At 58.2% G+C, this 18,783-nt stretch overlaps 1 protein-coding gene across 2 annotated transcripts in view; it reads right to left on the bottom strand.

Annotated features, from left to right (window-relative positions):
• LOC102448841 (integrin alpha-L) overlaps nucleotides 1-18,783 on the bottom strand; it is a 30,924-nt gene that overhangs the window by 10,392 nt on the left and 1,749 nt on the right. For both annotated transcript variants that reach the window (XM_075928897.1, XM_075928896.1), the window contains exons 2-14: nucleotides 6,498-6,606; nucleotides 5,825-5,919; nucleotides 5,675-5,739; nucleotides 5,429-5,543; nucleotides 5,179-5,309; nucleotides 3,830-3,975; nucleotides 3,502-3,640; nucleotides 3,230-3,377; nucleotides 2,410-2,477; nucleotides 1,948-2,080; nucleotides 1,487-1,635; nucleotides 883-1,020; nucleotides 477-680 (exon numbers count right to left, since the gene is read on the bottom strand). In XM_075928897.1, the coding sequence (XP_075785012.1) occupies nucleotides 477-680; nucleotides 883-1,020; nucleotides 1,487-1,635; nucleotides 1,948-2,080; nucleotides 2,410-2,477; nucleotides 3,230-3,377; nucleotides 3,502-3,640; nucleotides 3,830-3,975; nucleotides 5,179-5,309; nucleotides 5,429-5,543; nucleotides 5,675-5,739; nucleotides 5,825-5,919; nucleotides 6,498-6,606 (1,640 nt within the window). The remainder of the gene's footprint in view (nucleotides 1-476; nucleotides 681-882; nucleotides 1,021-1,486; nucleotides 1,636-1,947; nucleotides 2,081-2,409; nucleotides 2,478-3,229; nucleotides 3,378-3,501; nucleotides 3,641-3,829; nucleotides 3,976-5,178; nucleotides 5,310-5,428; nucleotides 5,544-5,674; nucleotides 5,740-5,824; nucleotides 5,920-6,497; nucleotides 6,607-18,783) is intronic.

Genomic DNA, 18,783 nt, shown 5'->3' with positions numbered 1-18,783 from the left:
GGAGACAGGTCACAGCCCAGACCCTTACAGCACAGCGCCCCCTAGTGCCAGGCTGGAGACAGGTCACAGCCCAGACCCTTACAGCACAGCGCCCCCTAGTGCCAGGCTGGAGACAGGTCACGGCCCAGACCCTTACAGCACAGCGCCCCCTAGTGCCAGGCTGGAGACAGGTCACAGCCCAGACCCTTACAGCACAGCGCCCCCTAGTGCCAGGCTGGAGACAGGTCACAGCCCAGACCCTTACAGCACAGCGCCCCCTAGTGCCAGGCTGGAGACAGGTCACAGCCCAGACCCTTACAGCACAGCGCCCCCTAGTGCCAGGCTGGAGACAGGTCACGGCCCAGACCCTTACAGCACAGCGCCCCCTAGTGCCAGGGTGGGAAATGGGACATGGCACTGATCCCTCAGCACCAGGTTAGTAGTGGGGCACAGCCAGGATGCCCCACATCACCGCGCCCCCTTCAGTCTCTCCTGACCTGGCTGTACTCTGTGTTGAGCCCTGTTGGGTGGCCGTTGTAGATATAGACAGCGCCCCGCTCCTCGTTCTCCAGCGGCGCCCCCACGGCTACGTCAGCCCAGCCGTCCCCGTTCAAGTCAGCCAGTTGTGTGATGGCTGCTCCGAACCGGCCCAGTGGGTTCCCCATGGCACCCTGTAGCACTGTGGTGTTGGTGAGCCTGGCCTGAGGAGTGAGCACAGAGAGGTTAGGTACAGGGCCAGTGCCTCCAGCCCTGGGAACGCCCTAGTGCACCCCCTGCTGGGAGCCCAGCATAACAGTGGGACCCCCCTATTCCCTCCCAGGAGAGTGACCCTGCTGGGGAGAGCCCCATCACCACACCTGTAGCCCCAGGCTGACCACAGCACTGTCTATGCCCCCTACTCACCTGGTCCCAGTGATAGATATGGACCCTGCCCCCACTCCTCTCCTCATAGTACAGTGGGGACCCCACTAGGAGCATGTCCGTGTCCCCATCCCCGTCCATGTCCACAGAGCACAGAACTGCCCCAAAATAGGAGCCAATCTACAAAACAAAGGGAGGTGGGGGGTCAGAGAGGTTGGGAACAACCGCAGCGCCCCCTGCTGAGCCCCCTGCCTGCTCCTTGCAGCCCCCCCGTTGAGCCCCTCCCTGCTCCCTACAGCACAGCGCCCCCTGCTGAGCCCCCACCTGCTCCCTGCAGCACAGCGCCCCCTGCTGAGCCCCTGCCTGCTCCCTGCAGCACAGCGCCCCCTGCTGAGCCCCCACCTGCTCCCTGCAGCACAGCGCCCCCTACTGAGCCCCCACCTGCTCCCTGCAGCACAGCACCTCCCTGTTGAGCCCCCCGCTTGCTCCCTGCAGCACAGCGCCCCCTGCTGAGCCCCCTGCCTGCTCCCTGCAGCACAGCACCCCCTGCTGAGCCCCCCGCTTGCTCCCTGCAGCACAGCACCCCCTGCTGAGCCCCCCGCTTGCTCCCTGCAGCACAGCACGCCCCCCATGGTCCCATTCTCACTTGCTTGCCCTTGATGTGCTGAATATCTGTCCAGTTGGTGCTGTCAGGGTGTGTTTGAAACACGACGACCATCCCAATGTGCTGGTAGCGGGGGGCGCCCACAGCATAGAGCGTTCTGTTCTGGTGCTGCATGGACTTCACCGCGTAGCCTGGGGGCAGGAAACACCTCGGGATGAGAGGGGGAGGCGCAGGCCTCGCTAGCTGAGCGGGGTGGCGGGGGGGGGGGGGGATGGCCTGATCAGCCTGCCCAAGCTTTGGTAGACAGAGAACTGCACAGAGGCCCTGCTGTCTCCCCCAAGAGGTATGGGCCCAACCCAGAGAGTCCCCTCTGTGAGCATCAGGTGAGGAATCCCTGTATAAATGGCTGCCGCATCCCACCCCAGAGGCAGCTGCATCTCAGTGCCGAAGGAGGGGGGGCTCCAGGGGCGGGTGGGGAGGCTCTGGGGCTGGAGGTAACATACCCAGGTAGGCATCTTTTATCTCCTCATTGCTGGAGGGGCTCTTGATGAAGATCTCTTGTGCTGGGTCCCCCTGCAGCTCAATCAGACCCCCTGCCCAATCATCTGCCCCCACGGCCCCCAGCACCAGCCGGCCCTGCACAGGGAGAGAAAGTCACCATGGGGCAAAGGAGAGGGCAGAGGCACTGGGGAACCCCTCAACTCCCATGCTTGGGTCCCCCCTGACTCTCTTAATGCCCACAGCTCCATGCCTCCCAATCCCCTGCACTCCCATAGCCCAGCCCCCCATACTCCAAGTCCCTCCCCTCCTGAGCCCCTATACTCCTGGCCCCATGGTCCAGTCTCTCCACCAGCCCCCTCCCCAAACCTCCACAGGCAGGCCCTTCCTGACCCTCTTCCACCTCAATAGCCCAGATCCTTTCCCCACCTAATGCCCCACAGCCTTGACCCTTTCTTCTAACTCACTTTGGACATGTCCACGCTGAACCCGCTGGAGGAGAGCTCCAGGTGGAAGGAGCTGCGGCTGCTGGTACCTACAAGACAGACGGGGCTGGGAGCTCAGAGCAGTGACTCCTGTATGAACAGCACCCGTGCCTCACCCCAGAGACAGATGCATCTCAGGGGCGGCTGACAGAAAGGAGGGTTAGAGTAAGGGGGCTCCACAGCAGGACTCCTGGGTCCTACCATGGGCTCTGGGAAGGGAGTGGGAGCTGGGGGGTTAGAGAAATGATGGGAGAAGGGGGAGTCAGGGTTCTGATTATGTACCTCAGTATTGCTGAGTTCTGTGTCCACTGCATGCTCTGGGCTGCTGCCCATATCCAATGCATCCACCAGGGGCGCTGGGGGCTGTGTGCACCTCTTGCATCCATCTGGGGCTCTGGGGACTGTGCGTATCTAGGGCATCCACCAGGGGGTGCTGGGGGCTGTGTGCACCTCTTGCATCCATCTGGGGCACTGGGGACTGTGTGTATCTAGGACATCCACCAGGGGGCGCTGGGTGCTGTGTGCACCTCGTGCATCCACCAGGAGGCGCTGGGGGCTGTGTGCACCTCTTGCATCCATCTGGGGCACTGGGGACTGTGTGTATCTAGGACATCCACCAGGGGGCGCTGGGTGCTGTGTGCACCTCATGCATCCACCAGGGGGCGCTGGGGACTGTGTGGATCTAGTGCATGCGGGGCATTGGGTGCTGTGTGTACTTATTGCAGCCACTCGAGGGCGCTGGGGGCACCTAGTGCATCCACCACCTAGTGCTCCCTCCTCGGTCGGGCCTGGGGGCGGGTACCTTCGATGTCGTAGATTTTGGCCTGCAATTCGCTGAAGAGATTTTTGAGCTTGTCGAAACTGTCCAGCACTTTGACAAACTGGCTGACGGGCTCGGAGGCGAATTGCTTCAAGATCCCGAACTTGTCCTTTGCAAAGTTATTGCCAATCTGGGTAGAGCAAGGGGGGAGGGTGCAGCCTGCATCAGTCCCACTGGGCCAGGAATCCTGGGTTCTCTCCCCAGTGGTGACCGCAGAGGGGCTGGGAGGAGCCAGCACATCTGGGGTTCCTTACCCCAATGATGTAGCGAACAATATTCTTCTTTTCGGCAGCCTTCACATCCCCCGAGTCAGAGGGATCCCCGTCTGTGATCATGATCATCACTCGCTTCGCATCTTCCCGGGCGCCACGTTTCGGGGTGAACACCTGTTCCCTGCAGGACACAAGGCAACAGGGCAGCCAAACTCAGAAGTAGCCACTTCCAGACCTGGCCACAGGTGCTGTTTATACAGGGATCCCCACCAGCACCGAGGTGTGCCCCTCCTCACTCTGGGGTGGAGCATGGGGGGGGGGGGGTTGGTTACCATGAGTCCATCTCTCCCTCCCTCCCCAGGTTACTCACGCAACTGTGTGGATGGCTTTGAAAGTGAAGGTCAGGCTCTTCATGTGCCTCACTTTCCCCAGGAGCATCCGGGGATTTGGGTTTTCTTTGTAAGCATTAAAGTCAAATTCTATCCTCACATCAAGGGAAAACTGCACTGCAGCAAACTGGCGGGGGAGAAGGGCTGTCAGAACTTCATTGCTGAAGCCCAGCACCCTAGTGCCAAGCTGGGAGATGGGGCAGAGCCAGGACCCCCTGCAACACAGCGCCCCCTCGTGCCAAGCTGGGAAATGGGGCAGAGCCAGGACCCCCTGCAACACATCGCCCCCTGGTGCCAAGCTGGGAAATGGGGCAGAGCCAGGCGTCCCTGCAACACAGCGCCCCCTCGTGCCAAGCTGGGAAATGGGGCAGAGCCAGGACCCGCTGCAACACAGTGCCCCCTAGTGCCAAGCTGGGAAATGGGGCACTGCTTGGACCCCCTGCAACACAGCGCCCCCTCGTGTCAAGCTGGGAAATGGGGCAGAGCCAGGACCCCCTGCAACACAGCGCCCCCTCGTGTCAAGCTGGGAAATGGGGCAGAGCCAGGACCCCCTGCAACACAGCGCCCCTTCGTGCCAAACTGGGAAATGGGGCACTGCTTGGACCCCCTGCAATGCAGCGTCCCTTGGTGCCAAGCTGGGAGATGGGGCAGAGCCCGGATTCCCTGCAACGCAGCGCCCCCTAGTGCCAAGCTGGGAAATGGGGCAGAGCCAGGAGTCCCTGCAATGCAGTGCCCCCTAGTGCCAAGCTGGGAAATGGGGCACTGCTAGGACCCCCTGCAACACAGCGCCCCCTCGTGTCAAGCTGGGAGATGGGGCAGAGCCAGGATTCCCTGCAACACAGCGCCCCCTCGTGCCAAACTGGGAAATGGGGCAGAGCCAGGCGTCCCTGCAACACAGCGCCCCCTAGTGCCAAGCTGGGAGATGGGGCAGAGCCAGGACCCCCTGCAACACAGTGCCCCCTCGTGCCAAGCTGGGAAATGGGGCAGAGCCAGGACCCCCTGCAACACAGCGCCCCTTCGTGCCAAGCTAGGAAATGGGGCACTGCTTGGACCCCCTGCAATGCAGCGTCCCTTGGTGCCAAGCTGGGAGATGGGGCAGAGCCCGGATTCCCTGCAACGCAGCGCCCCCTAGTGCCAAGCTGGGAAATGGGGCAGAGCCAGGAGTCCCTGCAATGCAGTGCCCCCTAGTGCCAAGCTGGGAAATGGGGCACTGCTAGGACCCCCTGCAACGCAGTGTCCCCACGTGCCAAGCTGGGAGATGGGGCAGAGCCAGGACCCCCTGCAACACAGCGCCCCTTAGGACTAGGCGGGGCAGGAGTCAATCCCATACGCGTATCGTGCTGTTTCCCAGTTTCTCCATGACGCTGATCATGAAGTCCAAGATGGCTTGGAACTGCTCGTCGGTCATGCTTCCAGACCCATCAAACAGAAACACCAGATCCACGTTCCCCTTCAGGCAGTCTGCGGGGGACCAATGACAGGGCTGGAGCGCAGTCGGTGGGGGGGAGGCTAGAGCAGGACTCCTGGGTGCTGTGGGGAAGCAGTGGGGGAACAGCGCTTGGGGCTTGTCTGTCCCTTACCTACATATCCTGGTGTCACCTCCTGGGGCCTCTCCAGGCGTCCCCTGAAGAGGTAGCAGGCCCCACTCACGTACAGGTTCCCATCACACGTTCGTTGCAAGCCTGGGCCACAGGTCTGGGGGGTACCAAGTGGGGCAGTTATCAGCCAGGGGCGGTGGCAGGAAACCAGCCTTCCTTTGACCAGCCCCTCCCATGGGGCAGGAGCGTGTCTATAACCCATCAGGCCGCCCCTCCCCGTGGACTCACAATCACCCGGTCGTCTTCACTGTCACTCTCCAGGACCATGCCGAGATACGGCATCTGAGCGCTGTCTGCAAGGAGAGGGAACCGGGGTCAGTGCCATGCCCCTTCCAGGACTCCGCCTCCCCTGCCTCCCCCATGTCTCCCCAGACCCACTCGGCAGAGGGATGGGCTGGCAGGAGCCGTTCTTCACTGCGCACTGGTACAGCTGGCCGGTGGAGTTCTGGTCGCCCGGCGCGCCCACGAGCAGGCTGGAAAACAAGGCAGATGAGACCCAGGGGGCGAGAAATTCCCGCCTGCCGGGGACACCACTCAGGGCGGGAGCTGGACCCAGGCGAGGTGACTCCCAGCCCCAATGAGGTTGTGATTTCTGGGCTTCACTTTGCCCCTCCTCGGGGGCCCGAGATGCCAGACCGGGCCCTGGGCAGAATTCACTTCCCAGTGCACCCTGGGGGATGCAGCCTGGTTTCGGGTAGTGAAAGGGGAACAAGCTTTGTGGTTTGTGCATGACCCAGGAGTGGCCGTGACCTGGCTGGGGGATCCCGCTGGGAAAGAGCTGGCCAGGGCGTGGCCATACCGGCATCGCGGTCCGGGCCGGGTTACAGAACGGAGCCGCCCCCTTTAATCCCCCAGGCCCTCTCGAGCTGAGAACAGAGCCCAGGAGGTGGGCCAGCCTGCCCCACCTGCTCTAAGCCACTCCCCTGCCTGCACCCAGGAGTCCCTGCCCCCTGGCTCCCGCCCCTCCTAGTGCCCAGGGGAGAACCCAGAAGTCCTGGCTCCCTGCCACCTCTGAGCCACCAGAACCCACTCCCCTGTGAGTGTCTCTTACCTTGCATCTTTGGACTGCAGCACCTGATACCCGAAATTCCCACCTGCATCGGAGGCCAGCACCCGTGGGTGGATGGTGTCGATGTTGTACCCCAGGGTGGGGGTTGGCTCTGCAGGGGAGAGGGAGGTTGATGGAAATTGGATCAGAGCAGCTCTTAGTGTGGGCACAGGAGCATCCTCCCATGCAGCTCCCTCCGCATGCAGGGTGGGGGCCAGCGTTCCCTGGCAGCCTAGCGCTTGGGCGGCTGTCCAGAAGAGATTCAAATGCACCCAGCTGATTGCAGAGCTCCCACTGCCGGCAGCATGTACTTCTCGTGGTGGTGCACATCTGCACATGCACAGAACAACATTTATTCCACACATGGGTGGAACTAGTTAAGGCCGCATTTCTCAAACTGTGGGTCCCGACCCCCTAGGGGGCTGCGAGCAACTTAGAGGGGGTCGCGGTATCACAAAGTTTGAGAACCCCTGAGTTAGAGGGCACATGGGTGGGGATATCTCTGCTCCCCCTCAAACTCTACCCCAGCCCTCTGCCCCAGAGAATCCACGCCAGTCTCCCCAGCACCCTGACCTGGTGCTGTATCCGTCTGCTCTGCCTTCTCCCCACTCCATCTCTCCCTCCTGGGAACCCTGCCTTGGTTCGGTCTTCTGTGCCGTGTGGTTTGTGACACGTGGTCTGACCCCAGCCCCGGGCCCGGCCCAGTTCTGCAATGTCAGTTCACACCTCCCCGCCCTGCTTGCCCCATGTGGCTGTCAGTGCGCCACTAGCTGACAGCGGGGCGCCTGGCTCGCTGCCTGCATAGGTTGGGGGAGCGGGGACAGAGAGAGCTCCACACATAGGCAGCCCCCGCCCTGGAGGGTCATGGGATGGGAGATGGGTTTGTTTATTCCATCCAGCCCCCAGCCACGCTGTAAGCCAGGGGAGTGCTTAATGCACCTTGCAGGACAGAGGCAAATCAGTGCTGAGACCCAACAAACTCACCTCACAGCGGGAACCACTGCACAGGGCTCAGGCGGGAATGGCTTTCAGCCACGGGGCTGCAGCCAGCGCCCCATGTCCCTGCCTTACGCCCCCCCCCCCCCCGCCAGCCAGTCACCCCTTTGAGGCTGGCCCCCTCTAGAGGCGGAAGGCCCTGTGTCTCCAGCCTGGGGCCAGAGGGCCAGGGGAAAAGCCCATCCCCCTCCAACTACAGCCAGGGAGGCCCCATGGCAGCAAACAGGGGAGTGCCCTGGCTCCTGGGCTGAAGGGAGGGGAGCCCCACATGCTGTGAATAACCCACTTCCACCCTGACCTGATTGGCCTCATTAACCCAAGCAACTTCTTTCTTCTATATAGTCCTGCTCCTGCGACGTGCACTCCAATTCATCTGATGAAGTGGGTTTTACCCACGCAAGCTTATGCCCTAATAACTGTTAGTCTGTAAGGTGCCACGGGCCTCCTCGTTGTTTATGCTTCATTTAACTCATTGCTCGGGGGTGGGGCTGGCGTTGAGGGGAGCAGGATAAGGGCTGACCCCAGGAGAGAAGACAGCCTCAGCCCTGGCGCACAGTAGCAACTTGAGGCCAGGTGAGAAACACCTCTCCATGGTTGTGGTAGCTGCAGCAGGTGCAGCCAGGAGAAGGGTGCATGTCCCCCAGCTGAGGAACAGACAGACATACAGACACAAAGACAAACTCTCTTAACTGTACAGTAGACAGCTGTTCCTTTTCCCACCTCTGCCCCTTGGTGGCCTCGTGGGTTTATAGTGGTCCACATCCCCATCTCTGGCCCCTTGCTTCCCCCCCCCATGGTCATTATATAGTATAACTGACCCCCCCTTTCTGTTTTATGAGAAATAATCACAATCCAGGCACATCCCATTGTCCTGGCACAACCAAACCCTGCCCTTATTTTAAGTTACAATAAGAGGAAGCTGCCTAGCAAATGTGGTGGTCCTACCTCTTGCTGTTTAGGATGGGTGCTTGAACAAACAGACAAACTCTCTAAAATATATAGCGGATAGAGAGCAGCATAAACAAGTCACCTGAGTGAAACTTTCACATGGCTAACTTCTGTGGAGCCTCTTGTAAAACTAGGCACATATCTGAATGAGTTACTGTACCCCCCACTAGACCCTCCCAAATCCACCAGCCCCCCCCACACCTCAAGCCTGCTTCATGGCATCTCTCTTCCACACTCTGAACCCCTCATTTCTGGCCCCATCCCAGAGCCTCGTGAGGCCCACAAAATCTACTAGCCCAGTCCCTCTAGGCAAGGGAAATGTGGGGAGTGTTTTTCTGTTTCTCAGTCGGGGGCCACCTCACTGTGATTTTGGGGGGGGAGGTTGCTTCTCACTTTTGTGTGCCCGTGAGTGGTTTTTCTGTGGGCCAGCACCCCCCTACCTAAAAAAGTCTCCTCACCCGTTGTCTAGACAGCAAGTATGTCTAGCAAAGGATATTTCAGGGGGAGGGGGTGGAAAAGGCGCCTATGTAAAAAATACCCCAAAATTGGGACTGTCCCGATAAAATTGGGACAGATGGTCACCCTAGCTCTGACCCTTCTTCCTGCATCTCCATGGCTTTCTGTCCCAGCTGGAAGGAGAGCGGCCCCGCATCTGCCAGGGTCAGTTTAGGGCATTGTTCCCGGGGGGCAGAGTTAAGGTTACACTGAGATCTGCTTTCCCCTGAAACTACAAGGTGAAACTGCTCAGTGTGAGCCCATAGGTGGCTCAGTCCCTGCAGGACGCTGACTGTCAGTCTGTGTCTAAAGTGACTGGTTTGACCCAAGGGCCTGGCAGGGGGTTGGTGACTTGGACTTTGTGCCAGATCTAAGAACTGAGCTCTTTGCTGCGGGTCCACTCCTGCCGTCAGCGGCGCCTTTATCGACCCACGTTTCATTGCTCCCAGCACCACTGCTCAGCAAACGGAGGAGGGACCGGCAGCAGGTGCCCTGGTGCTGACGCAGGGGCGCAGCAAAGGTCGAGAAAGCCTTTCAGTTTGGAGGCCGATTTCTTCCAAGGGCTCTAGCTCAGCGTCACTCAACCTTTCCAGCCTCCCTCACCCTCTTTCTCTCACCTACTCCCACACTGCACCTCGCTCCAGAACAACGAGCCAGAAAACGACAACCTTGTCACCGCCACGCAGTTGCTGACTTGCTCCTTCCCGCTCCCCACCCCCCGAATTATAAAACAAAGTCACTGGGTATAAATGTTGTGCTTGCCCCAAATTCGTCATGATCAGCTTAGGCTGGACTAACGATCTCGGCTGGTTAACACATTAACACATTCCCCTCTCACCTCAATGCTGTGAATAACCCACTTCCACCCTGACCTGATTGGCCTCATTAACCCAAGCAACTTCTTTCTTCTATATAGTCCTGCTCCTGCGACGTGCACTCCAATTCATCTGATGAAGTGGGTTTTACCCACGCAAGCTTATGCCCTAATAACTGTTAGTCTGTAAGGTGCCACAGGCCTCCTCGTTGTTTATGCTTCATTTAACTCATTGCTTGGGGGTGGAGCTGGCGTTGAGGGGTGCAGGATAAGGGCTGACCCCAGGAGAGAAGACAACCTCAGCCCTGGCGCACAGTAGCAACTTGAGGCCAGGTGAGAAACACCTCTCCATGGTTGTGGTAGCTGCAGCAGGTGCAGCCAGGAGAAGGGTGCATGTCCCCCAGCTGAGGAACAGACAGACATACAGACACAAAGACAAACTCTCTTAACTGTACAGTAGACAGCTGTTCCTTTTCCCACCTCTGCCCCTTGGTGGCCTCGTGGGTTTATAGTGGTCCACATCCCCATCCCCTGCCCCTTGCTTCCCCCCCCCCATGGTCCTTATATAGTATAACTGACCCCCCCTTTCTGTTTTATGAGAAACAATCACAATCCAGGCACATCCCATTGTCCTGGTACAACCAAACCCTGCCCTTATTTTAAGTTACAATAAGAGGAAGCTGCCTACCAAATGTGGTGGTCCTACCTCTTGCTGTTTAGGATGGGTGCTTGAACAAACAGACAAACTCTCTAAAATATATAGCGGATAGAGAGCAGCACAAACAAGTCACCTGAGTGAAACTTTCACATGGCTAACTTCTGTGGAGCCTCTTGTAAAACTAGGCACATATCTGAAAGAGTTGCTGTACCCCCCACTAGACCTCTGTGTATCCCTAGGGGTACGTATACCCCCAACTGCAAACCACTGCTTTAGAATCCATACACTTATTCATATTCCTTTCAAATCTGTCGTGTGGTGCTGGGTAGGGTTAGCGACCCAGCCTGGGATAATTTGAATGAGAAATGTTCCCCAAACGCGGTATGCGTTACAATTGATTCTGACGAAGATTTTTGCACAGACGTGAGGCTCACACCATGCGCCTGTGCTCCATAAGGTCTTAATCGCGCGGCACTCAACCCAACTAGTGCTAAGTGGCAACTGATTTGGTGTCAAGCGATTCCCTGCAGGCATAGGGACACCCACAGCCCCTACGGGGAACCCAAATGGAATGTGAAAAAAAGTTTGGCTCTTTCACTGGGCGCATGGGCACCAGCTGTGAACCAAACAGCAGTGGCAGGGGAAAGGGGAGTGATGTGGCCCCAGCCTGCTCTTCTCACCCCACTTCCAGCTGTATCACTCAGGGGAGGGGGCTTAGGGGAAGAGGCAGGAAGGGGCAGGGGGGAACGGATCAGCAGTATGATGGGGGAGGGCAGGGGCAGGGCCTGTGGCAGAGGAGAGTTGTCCTGGTTTTTCCCCCCAGGTGTGGGGAGGAGTCATGTGGGGGGAGGCAGCCACCTGGCCAGTACCCCCGTGTCCCCAATCAGCAGTCGACCTCCTTCCTCCCTCTGTCCGTCCTGCTCTGCTTCTTCCCCATCTATGTTCTGCCCCAGGCCCTGCCCCGGCACGACCTCTTACCCCCACTGCCCCGCCCATGCGGTGCCCCCTAGGCCCTGCCCCCACTCAGCCTCTTCTCCATAAGGCCCCGCCCACACTGTGCCCACGCACCCAGCTCTGCTCGACTTCTTACTGCTTACTGCTCACAAAGGGGAGGCAAGTGTTGGGCGGGGCCTCACGGGAAAGAGGCTGAGTGTGGGCGGGGCTTGAGGTGCAAAGTGGGCAGAGTAGGGGCTGGTGTCACACTCTATGGCCCCTTCTGAGCGTGGGCCGGGTGCCCCAGCGCCATTATAATCCTGGTACTGCCCCCACAACAAACCATATGGGGGGAGAGACTCACATAGCAGCGGTGTGGCCAAGCAGCGAGACCAGGGAGAAGGAGGACTCAGGGCCAGTCCTGGTTTGGCTGCTGAGAGGCCTTGACCAAGTCCCTTTACCTCTTTTCCCCTTAATTCTCCACCCGTAACATGGGGTTCCATGTATTTGCCTCCTTCCGAAAGCACGTTGCAGTTTGCTACGATAAAGCCCTATGCCTGAACGGTGGTGTGGCTACATTCATCACCCACAGGAGCATGTCAACTGCAACCCTTCCTTACAACTGCGGACCTCCGCTCTTACTATTAATAAAGCTTCTTTCTGTGCAAAACAATTCATGCACACCCAGTGGAAGTTGCCCAGATTTCTCTCCCGTCCTCCCAGAATGCTGAGTTCAGCAAAACCCGAACACTTGCAAACCAGGAAATACAAAGTGAAATTCTAGGACCCCTTAGCCTTGACTCTGCTCTCCCCAGGGCTGGTAAGAGCCAGTAGGAATTATCTACATGCCCTGCAGCTGCATTCCCCATGCTTAGGAGCAGCTGTGCGGCATGATGGAGGGATTAATTGGAGCAGTTGGCAGAGCAGTGATAGCATGAGCTGGTCAGCGGGGGAGAAGTTGTGAGCCCCACTCCCTGACCCCCACGTATGTGATCAAAGAGATGCATGTGTTCTTTAATCTGCCTCATTTTAGCTCTGTGAACTAGGCTGAGCAAAGGGCAGGTAAAGGTCACTCCTGTTCAATATAGCACAAAGGCAGAGTGTCTGTATGTGTGTTATGAGGACACTGGGGCAGCACTCAAAGGGGGCAGAGTTAAGGTTACGGCAGCTCTCTATTTCCTAGTACTCAACGGGGGCAGAGTTAAGGTTATGGCAGCTCTCTATTTCCTAGTACTCAACGGGGGCAGAGTTAAGGTTATGACAGCTCTCTATTTCCTAGTACTCAAAGGGGACAGAGTTAAGGTTACGGCAGCTCTCTATTTCCTAGTACTCAAAGGGGGCAGAGTTAAGGTTACAGCAGCTCTCTATTTCCTAGTACTCAAAGGGGGCAGAGTTAAGGTTACAGCAGCTCTCTATTTCCTAGTACTCAAAGGGGGCAGAGTTAAGGTTACGGCAGCTCTCTATTTCCTAGTTTTCAGTGGTTTGAGTTTTGCTAAACTCAGCGTTGTGGAAAGGCACAAGACAGTCCCGGGCCACCTTAACCGAGCTCACAAAGGTGGTTGTCAGGGAATTCCTTTGGTGCTATCTGCCTGGACAACGCTATCGGAACACAGGATGAAGCTGCGGGAGATCTTTGGAATGCCAGCTCTTAAACAGAAGCCAGATTTCTATAGGGAGCTCCCCGCAGACTGAGAACAGCTCGTGCACATGACTCACAGCTCCCCCAGGCCAGACTCAGGCTAGGATGCCACCCTGTAATTTCTCTAACATAGCTGCTCTAAGCTTTCCCTTCAGCTTACCTGTTCCAGCCCCCACGAGTGAGGCAAGTCATACGCACTGTGGCCTACACACAGAGCCTCAAACTTGCCTTACGTGGGCGGTGCTTTGTGTCAAAAGCCATAAACCAGCAAGCGTTATGTCTCAAGAGCCGGATTTCACCCTCGATTCCTTCCCAAGGGGGCAGTGGGGGCAGGATGTTGGTGGAGATCACAGCTCCACATGTGGCCAGTTTGGGGAGCATGTGAAACCCCCCCCCCCACATTAGAATCCCTTCCCCCACATCCAAACCACTATCCCTTGGGGCACAGCAGTTTTCAAGCCAATACTAGCGGGTGTGTGGGTTTTAGGGTTTTAGAGCGCTGAGGGAAATCATCTGTCAAGACTTTTGCCACCTCGGTAGAATCCATCTGTCTAACCCGCTTTTCACCCCAGCATTTCTCAGTGCAAGAGCCACCTGCTCTCACCCGCAGCCCATTTCCAAACTGCAGGTGATAAGAACTGAAAGAGGAAGAGGCCCCATGAAGGCAAAAGCCCGCGTGTGAAATGAGCAATGGCTGCGCTACCTCTGCTGCTCTTCACTTCTGTCTCTCAGGGGTGTGAATAACCCCCCCTAGAGACATGTTATGTCATCCAATCCACAGGTGCGCCCAGTGCCGCTGGCAGAAGGGCTTCTCCCACAGCTGCCCGTGAGCTGGGCTTTTTGTGGCGACAGGAACGCGATTCCCAGGCCTACCCTTGTGGGCACGGAGAGCTCTTCCACGCCTCTCGCGCGTGTCTACACTAGGCCTTTAGTTCAAACTAAGCCTCCGTAAGTCAAATGAATAAGTAGAGTGTCCACACTACCAAGCCCCTTGTATCAAAATAACAGGCTGCTTATTTCGAAATCTGTCCTTCTGCTTTCCTCGGGGAATAACGCGAATTTCGAAATAGTTGTTTCGAAATAGTGGTGCTGCCATTTCAAAATAATGACTCCCTAGAGTCGTTCAAACTAATTGGCCTCCTGGGGCTCTACGTTGAGGTAGAGCGTCCACATTTACGCATCCACGTCCTCTGATTCATTTCGAGTCTCCCCCATAGTGTGGACCCGCTATTTCGATTTTGTAAAGTCAGGAGTTTGTAAGTCAAATGTAGCTATTTTGAAATTGTTTCCTAGTGTAGATGTGGCCCTAGAGCAGCCATGGCCAACCTGCGGCTCTTCCTCCCCAAAAGCGTGGCTCACGAAGCCGCCCCGGTGCCCCCCCAAATGGCCCCTGGCTCCTCTGGTCAGTGATTAAAAATGGCGCCCAAGACGTCAGCCATCGACGGGAGCCTTGGCCAAAAAGCCCAAGCTTGCTTGCTCCTTAAAGGGGCAGCCTCCTTTTTTTTTTTTTTACTCGACAATTCTGGTGAGGCTCTTTGTAACAGGGCAGCTGCCCTGTACTGGCCCCTTTAAGAGCCAAACCCCAGCCTGGAGCAGGCCCGGGGAGTTCAGCCCAGCTGGGCGGCGTTGACCAATTAAGGCCCAGCTGGGAGCTATAAAAGGGAAGGGCTGCTTCAGCAAAGGGAGTGTGAGCCTGGCTGCCGAGGGAGCAGGACGCTCTCTGGAGCTAGGGTAGGGCTAGAGAGCCAGGCTGGGCCAGGGCGCTCGGACAGCCAACCGGCCAGCCTGCTAGGCCTGTGGCAGGCCGTGCCGTAGGCCTAGCAGGCTGGCCGTCCAAGCGCCCTGGCCCAGCCTGACTCTCTAGCCCTGCTCTAGCTCCAGAGAGCGTCCTGCTCCCTCAGCAGCCAGGCTCACGGCCTTGCCGCAGGCCTAGCAAGCTGGCCGGTTGGCTGTCCGAGCGCCCTGGCCCAGCCTGGCTCTCTAGCCCTGCCCTAGCTCCAGAGAGCGTCCTGCTCCCTGGGCAGCCAGGCTCACACTCCCTTTGCTGAAGCAGCCCTTCCCTTTTATAGCTCCCAGCTGGGCCTTAATTGGTCAACGCCGCCCAGCTGGGCTGAACTCCCTGGGCCTGCTCCAGGCTGGGGTTTGGCTCTTAAAGGGGCCAGTACAGGGCAGCTGCCCTGTTACACTCTTCTTTGCATTTTTTCTGCCGCTGTTTCGTCTCTCTTTGTTAAATGGGTTGGCCACCCCTTCCCTAGAGAGATGCCTCGTTTTATACCAAGCGACAGAGCAACATCAGTACACTCTCCCGTGTTAGGCCGCGCCATTCACTGACCTGTCAGCACGAGCGTTACATTCCAAGTGCTTTATTTCATTATGAGAGGGCCCCAAGGAGCCAGCCAGCAACTGTTCACTCAGGCGGCTGCTGTGACACTTCTGTGTTTTCAAGTCTGAGTTTTGTGAGCCAGCTGGCAGGATGAGGAAGTGAAACTTGGGGAGCACAAGATTGAATCCGACTCCTGACAGGGACTGGAAGGGAACGGCCGTGCTGTTGCACGTCGAGAGGTGGGCTTACCTGCCGTGAGAGGCATTTTCATGCCATTGCAGGCCAAGGGGAGACAAAGCATGGGTAGAAGTCCTGGCTCCAACCCACTAGATCCCTCCCCCTTCCCAAGCTGGGGACAGAACCCAGGAGTCCGGGCCCCTAGGCCTCCTAGCGCTAGCCCCCCACCCCATTTGCTCCAGAGTTATCAGCAGGAAGTCTGGTGAAAGCAAAGTGCGCGTGCACTTGCTTCACACACAGTAACCACAAGCGGAAATAGCTGTTTCAATTTCTTATACAACTGGACAGAAAGCTAGGGTGTGTTTTGTATTCCTAGGGTCCCATGGCACTCAGGTCCCCCGGTATTATAAGACTGGCTTTAAATATCCTGACTTTTGTTTGTTTGTTTGTTACAATAATACATTTGTGGCTTTCCTTATTTGGCGTCTGAGCCCCCAAGGGTCACTGTTGCTTGTGTTCTCCCCCAAGACAAGGGCTGGAGACCTGCACTGCTTTTAAAATACAAATGACATGGTTCGTATCTAATCTCATGACTCCAGCAGCTGGGGCTTTATGCAAAATGCCAAATGTCGGGAGCTGACAACACTGCAGAGCTCATGGCCTGAAGGTACGAGGAACCCTGGTGTCCTGAAGGCTGGAGAAGTAAGATCCTTAGAGGGGGCTGGAGGAGAGGTTCCTGCAATGGCAAGGGATCACAGATAGGGGGTGCTAGTCAGGTGGGGGCGGGGGAAGGAGCTCCTGTATCAGGAGGGAACACTGATAGGGGATGCCTGTGGAGGCGTTGTTGGAGGGGTTCCCACACTAGTGGGGGTGCTCGTGTGAGCAGGACTGGGTGTGGGGGGGGGCATGCCAAGTGGCAGGTAGGCAAGTGGGGGCTGTGGCAACAGAGGCCTGAGATAGACACCTCGCTTGAGTTCTGAGCTGTCCTCAGGTGCAGCTGTTCCCCTCTGAACAGCTGCAGTGGCAGAAGAGGAGACATGCACACACAAGAATTTTAAAGTTGGGCAGTGTTAAGGGGAAACGGATTGGAGGTGTCCAGCCTGGGGCATCATTACTGACTGAAGCTGTCCAGACCAGCCTGGCTGAAATTAGCAAGGACATCTGGCCCTGATCTGTCAGACATAGCTAGTACTGACCCAGGGAAGAGCCATGACATAAGACGCGTGGCAGGGCAGGTGGCGGCGAACGCGTGGCAGGAAACCTTCACCTTGCACTTAACTGAGGGTGTGAAGTGAGGTGCCAGTTCCATTTTGGCCTTATTTCTTGTAACTGTTTCTGAAGTTTGCGCCTCATGGCTAGGGCCCTCCCCAGTTCACATCCGGTCCAGGGTGTCTCTAGCAATCAAGGGTATGAGTATGTTTCTCAGCCAAGGGCATCCAGCTTCAGGAAATGCTTATGAGCCAGGGCATCAGGCTGGGGGCTGACAGACTGTACCCTATACCCATACCCTACCCCTAGTGTGATCATCTTTGTACAAAGGACACCTTGTGAGCAATGGGGCTGAGAGATTCACCAGGTCTTTGGGCAAGGAGTTGGGGGCGGCTCTGTCCCAGAAGGGGCGGGGCCTTTGGTGGGAAGGGGAGGGGCTAGGATGGAAGGGGCTGGATTTCAGGGGGAAGAGGCGGAGCCTCATGCAAAAAGGGGTGGGGCTAGCTTCCCTCAGGCAGCCTGAGAGCCACCGGGAGCGTTCTGCATGGGACTCCAATGATGATTTAAAGGGCCTGGAGCTACTGTGGCAGTGGCCAGAGCCCTGGGCCCTTTTGAATTGTCCGGCCCCGGGGTAATTGCTGCCCCCTGCCAATGTCAGCAGACCTGCTTGCGAGGGAGCATTTGACCAGGCACAATTGGCCGGTCAGCATCGCCCTGACATGGCAGCCCCGTGCGGGACCTCGCATGATGCCACCTGGACGTGCAAGCCGCGGTTGGCATCCAGGCCTGTCACACCAGGGACGGGGAGCGCTGCTCCCTTTGCACGGGTGCAGGAAAGAGAGACGAGCCAGCAGGGAGGGAAACAAAAGCAGCTCCCACAGGTCAGGGAAAGCAGCAGGGAAAGTAGCATCCTTCCCTGTCCGCTCTCTCACCAAACAGCCCAAGGCCCTCTCGCCCCAGGCGGGTCAGACAGAGCTAGTACCGACCCTGGGAAGAGCCATGACCTAAGACGTGTGGCAGGGCAGGTGGCGGCGAACGCGTGGCAGGAAGCCTTCGCCTTGCACTTAACAGAGGGTGTGAAGTGAGGTGCCAGTTCCATTTTGGTCTTGTTTCTTGTAACTGTTTCTGAAGTTTGCGCCTCATGGCTAGGGCCCTCCCCAGTTCACAGCCATGACAAGATGTGAAATCTGGTCTCCCCCTCCGTGCGTTTACTCTGCACTATGCAGATTTCACTGGGGAGGCCGGCATGGGTGGCGGGAGACGGCATTGCCTTCCCACACCGCCAGCGTGGCCCCGCCCACACCGTGCTCCGGGCCGGGGAAGACGGGAGCCATGTGCCCCCTGCCATCTCCGTGCTCCGGGCCGGGGAGACTGGAGCCATGTGCTCCCTGCCATCTCCGTGCTCCGGGCCGGGGAGACGGGAGCCATGTGCCCCCTGCCATCTCCGTGCTCCGGGCCGGGGAGACGGGAGCCATGTGCCCCCTGCCATCTCCGTGCTCCGGGCCGGGGAGACGGGAGCCATGTGCCCCCTGCCATCTCCGTGCTCCGGGGCTGGGGAGGCTGGGGCTGTGCTGTCTTCCCTCCTCCCGTCCCCATGGAAGTGAGGGGCACACACACGCTCTGTAGTGGGGGGGGGGGCGGGGAGGCAGCTTGGCTCCCACGGGGGCAGGGCCTCACAAAAGGGGCAGGGTTGGGGGCGGGGCTGGGGGCTGGCCTCCCCTATCCTACCTTCATCAACTGCTCCTGGAGACCAGCGTTTTTCAAAGTGGGGGCCCTGACCCAAAAGGGAGATGCGGGGAGGTGGCAAGGAGATGACAAGGTTATCACAGAGGGTGGGTGATATCACCCCCCTTCTGCGCTGCCCTCAGGACTGGACAGCCGGAGAGCGGTGGCAGGGGGCTGCTGCCCGAGGGCTCGCTCTGCAGGCAGCAGCACAGAGTAAAGGTGGCAACAACAACTCTGCCACGTTTCTTTCGGTGCCGCTGCCGGCAGCCGTTCTGTCCTCAGAGCTGGGCTCCCAGACAGCAGCCGCTGCTCTCCAACCTCCCAGCTCTGCTGCCAACGCAAGGGTACCAGAACCGCAACCCCACCCTACAG

The sequence above is a fragment of the Pelodiscus sinensis genome, chromosome 4 (genome assembly GCF_049634645.1).
Source record: "Pelodiscus sinensis isolate JC-2024 chromosome 4, ASM4963464v1, whole genome shotgun sequence".
Classification (NCBI taxonomy): Eukaryota; Metazoa; Chordata; order Testudines; family Trionychidae; genus Pelodiscus; species Pelodiscus sinensis.
Note: the sequence above shows the minus strand (reverse complement) of the source record. Positions and strands in the feature narration are given on the sequence as shown.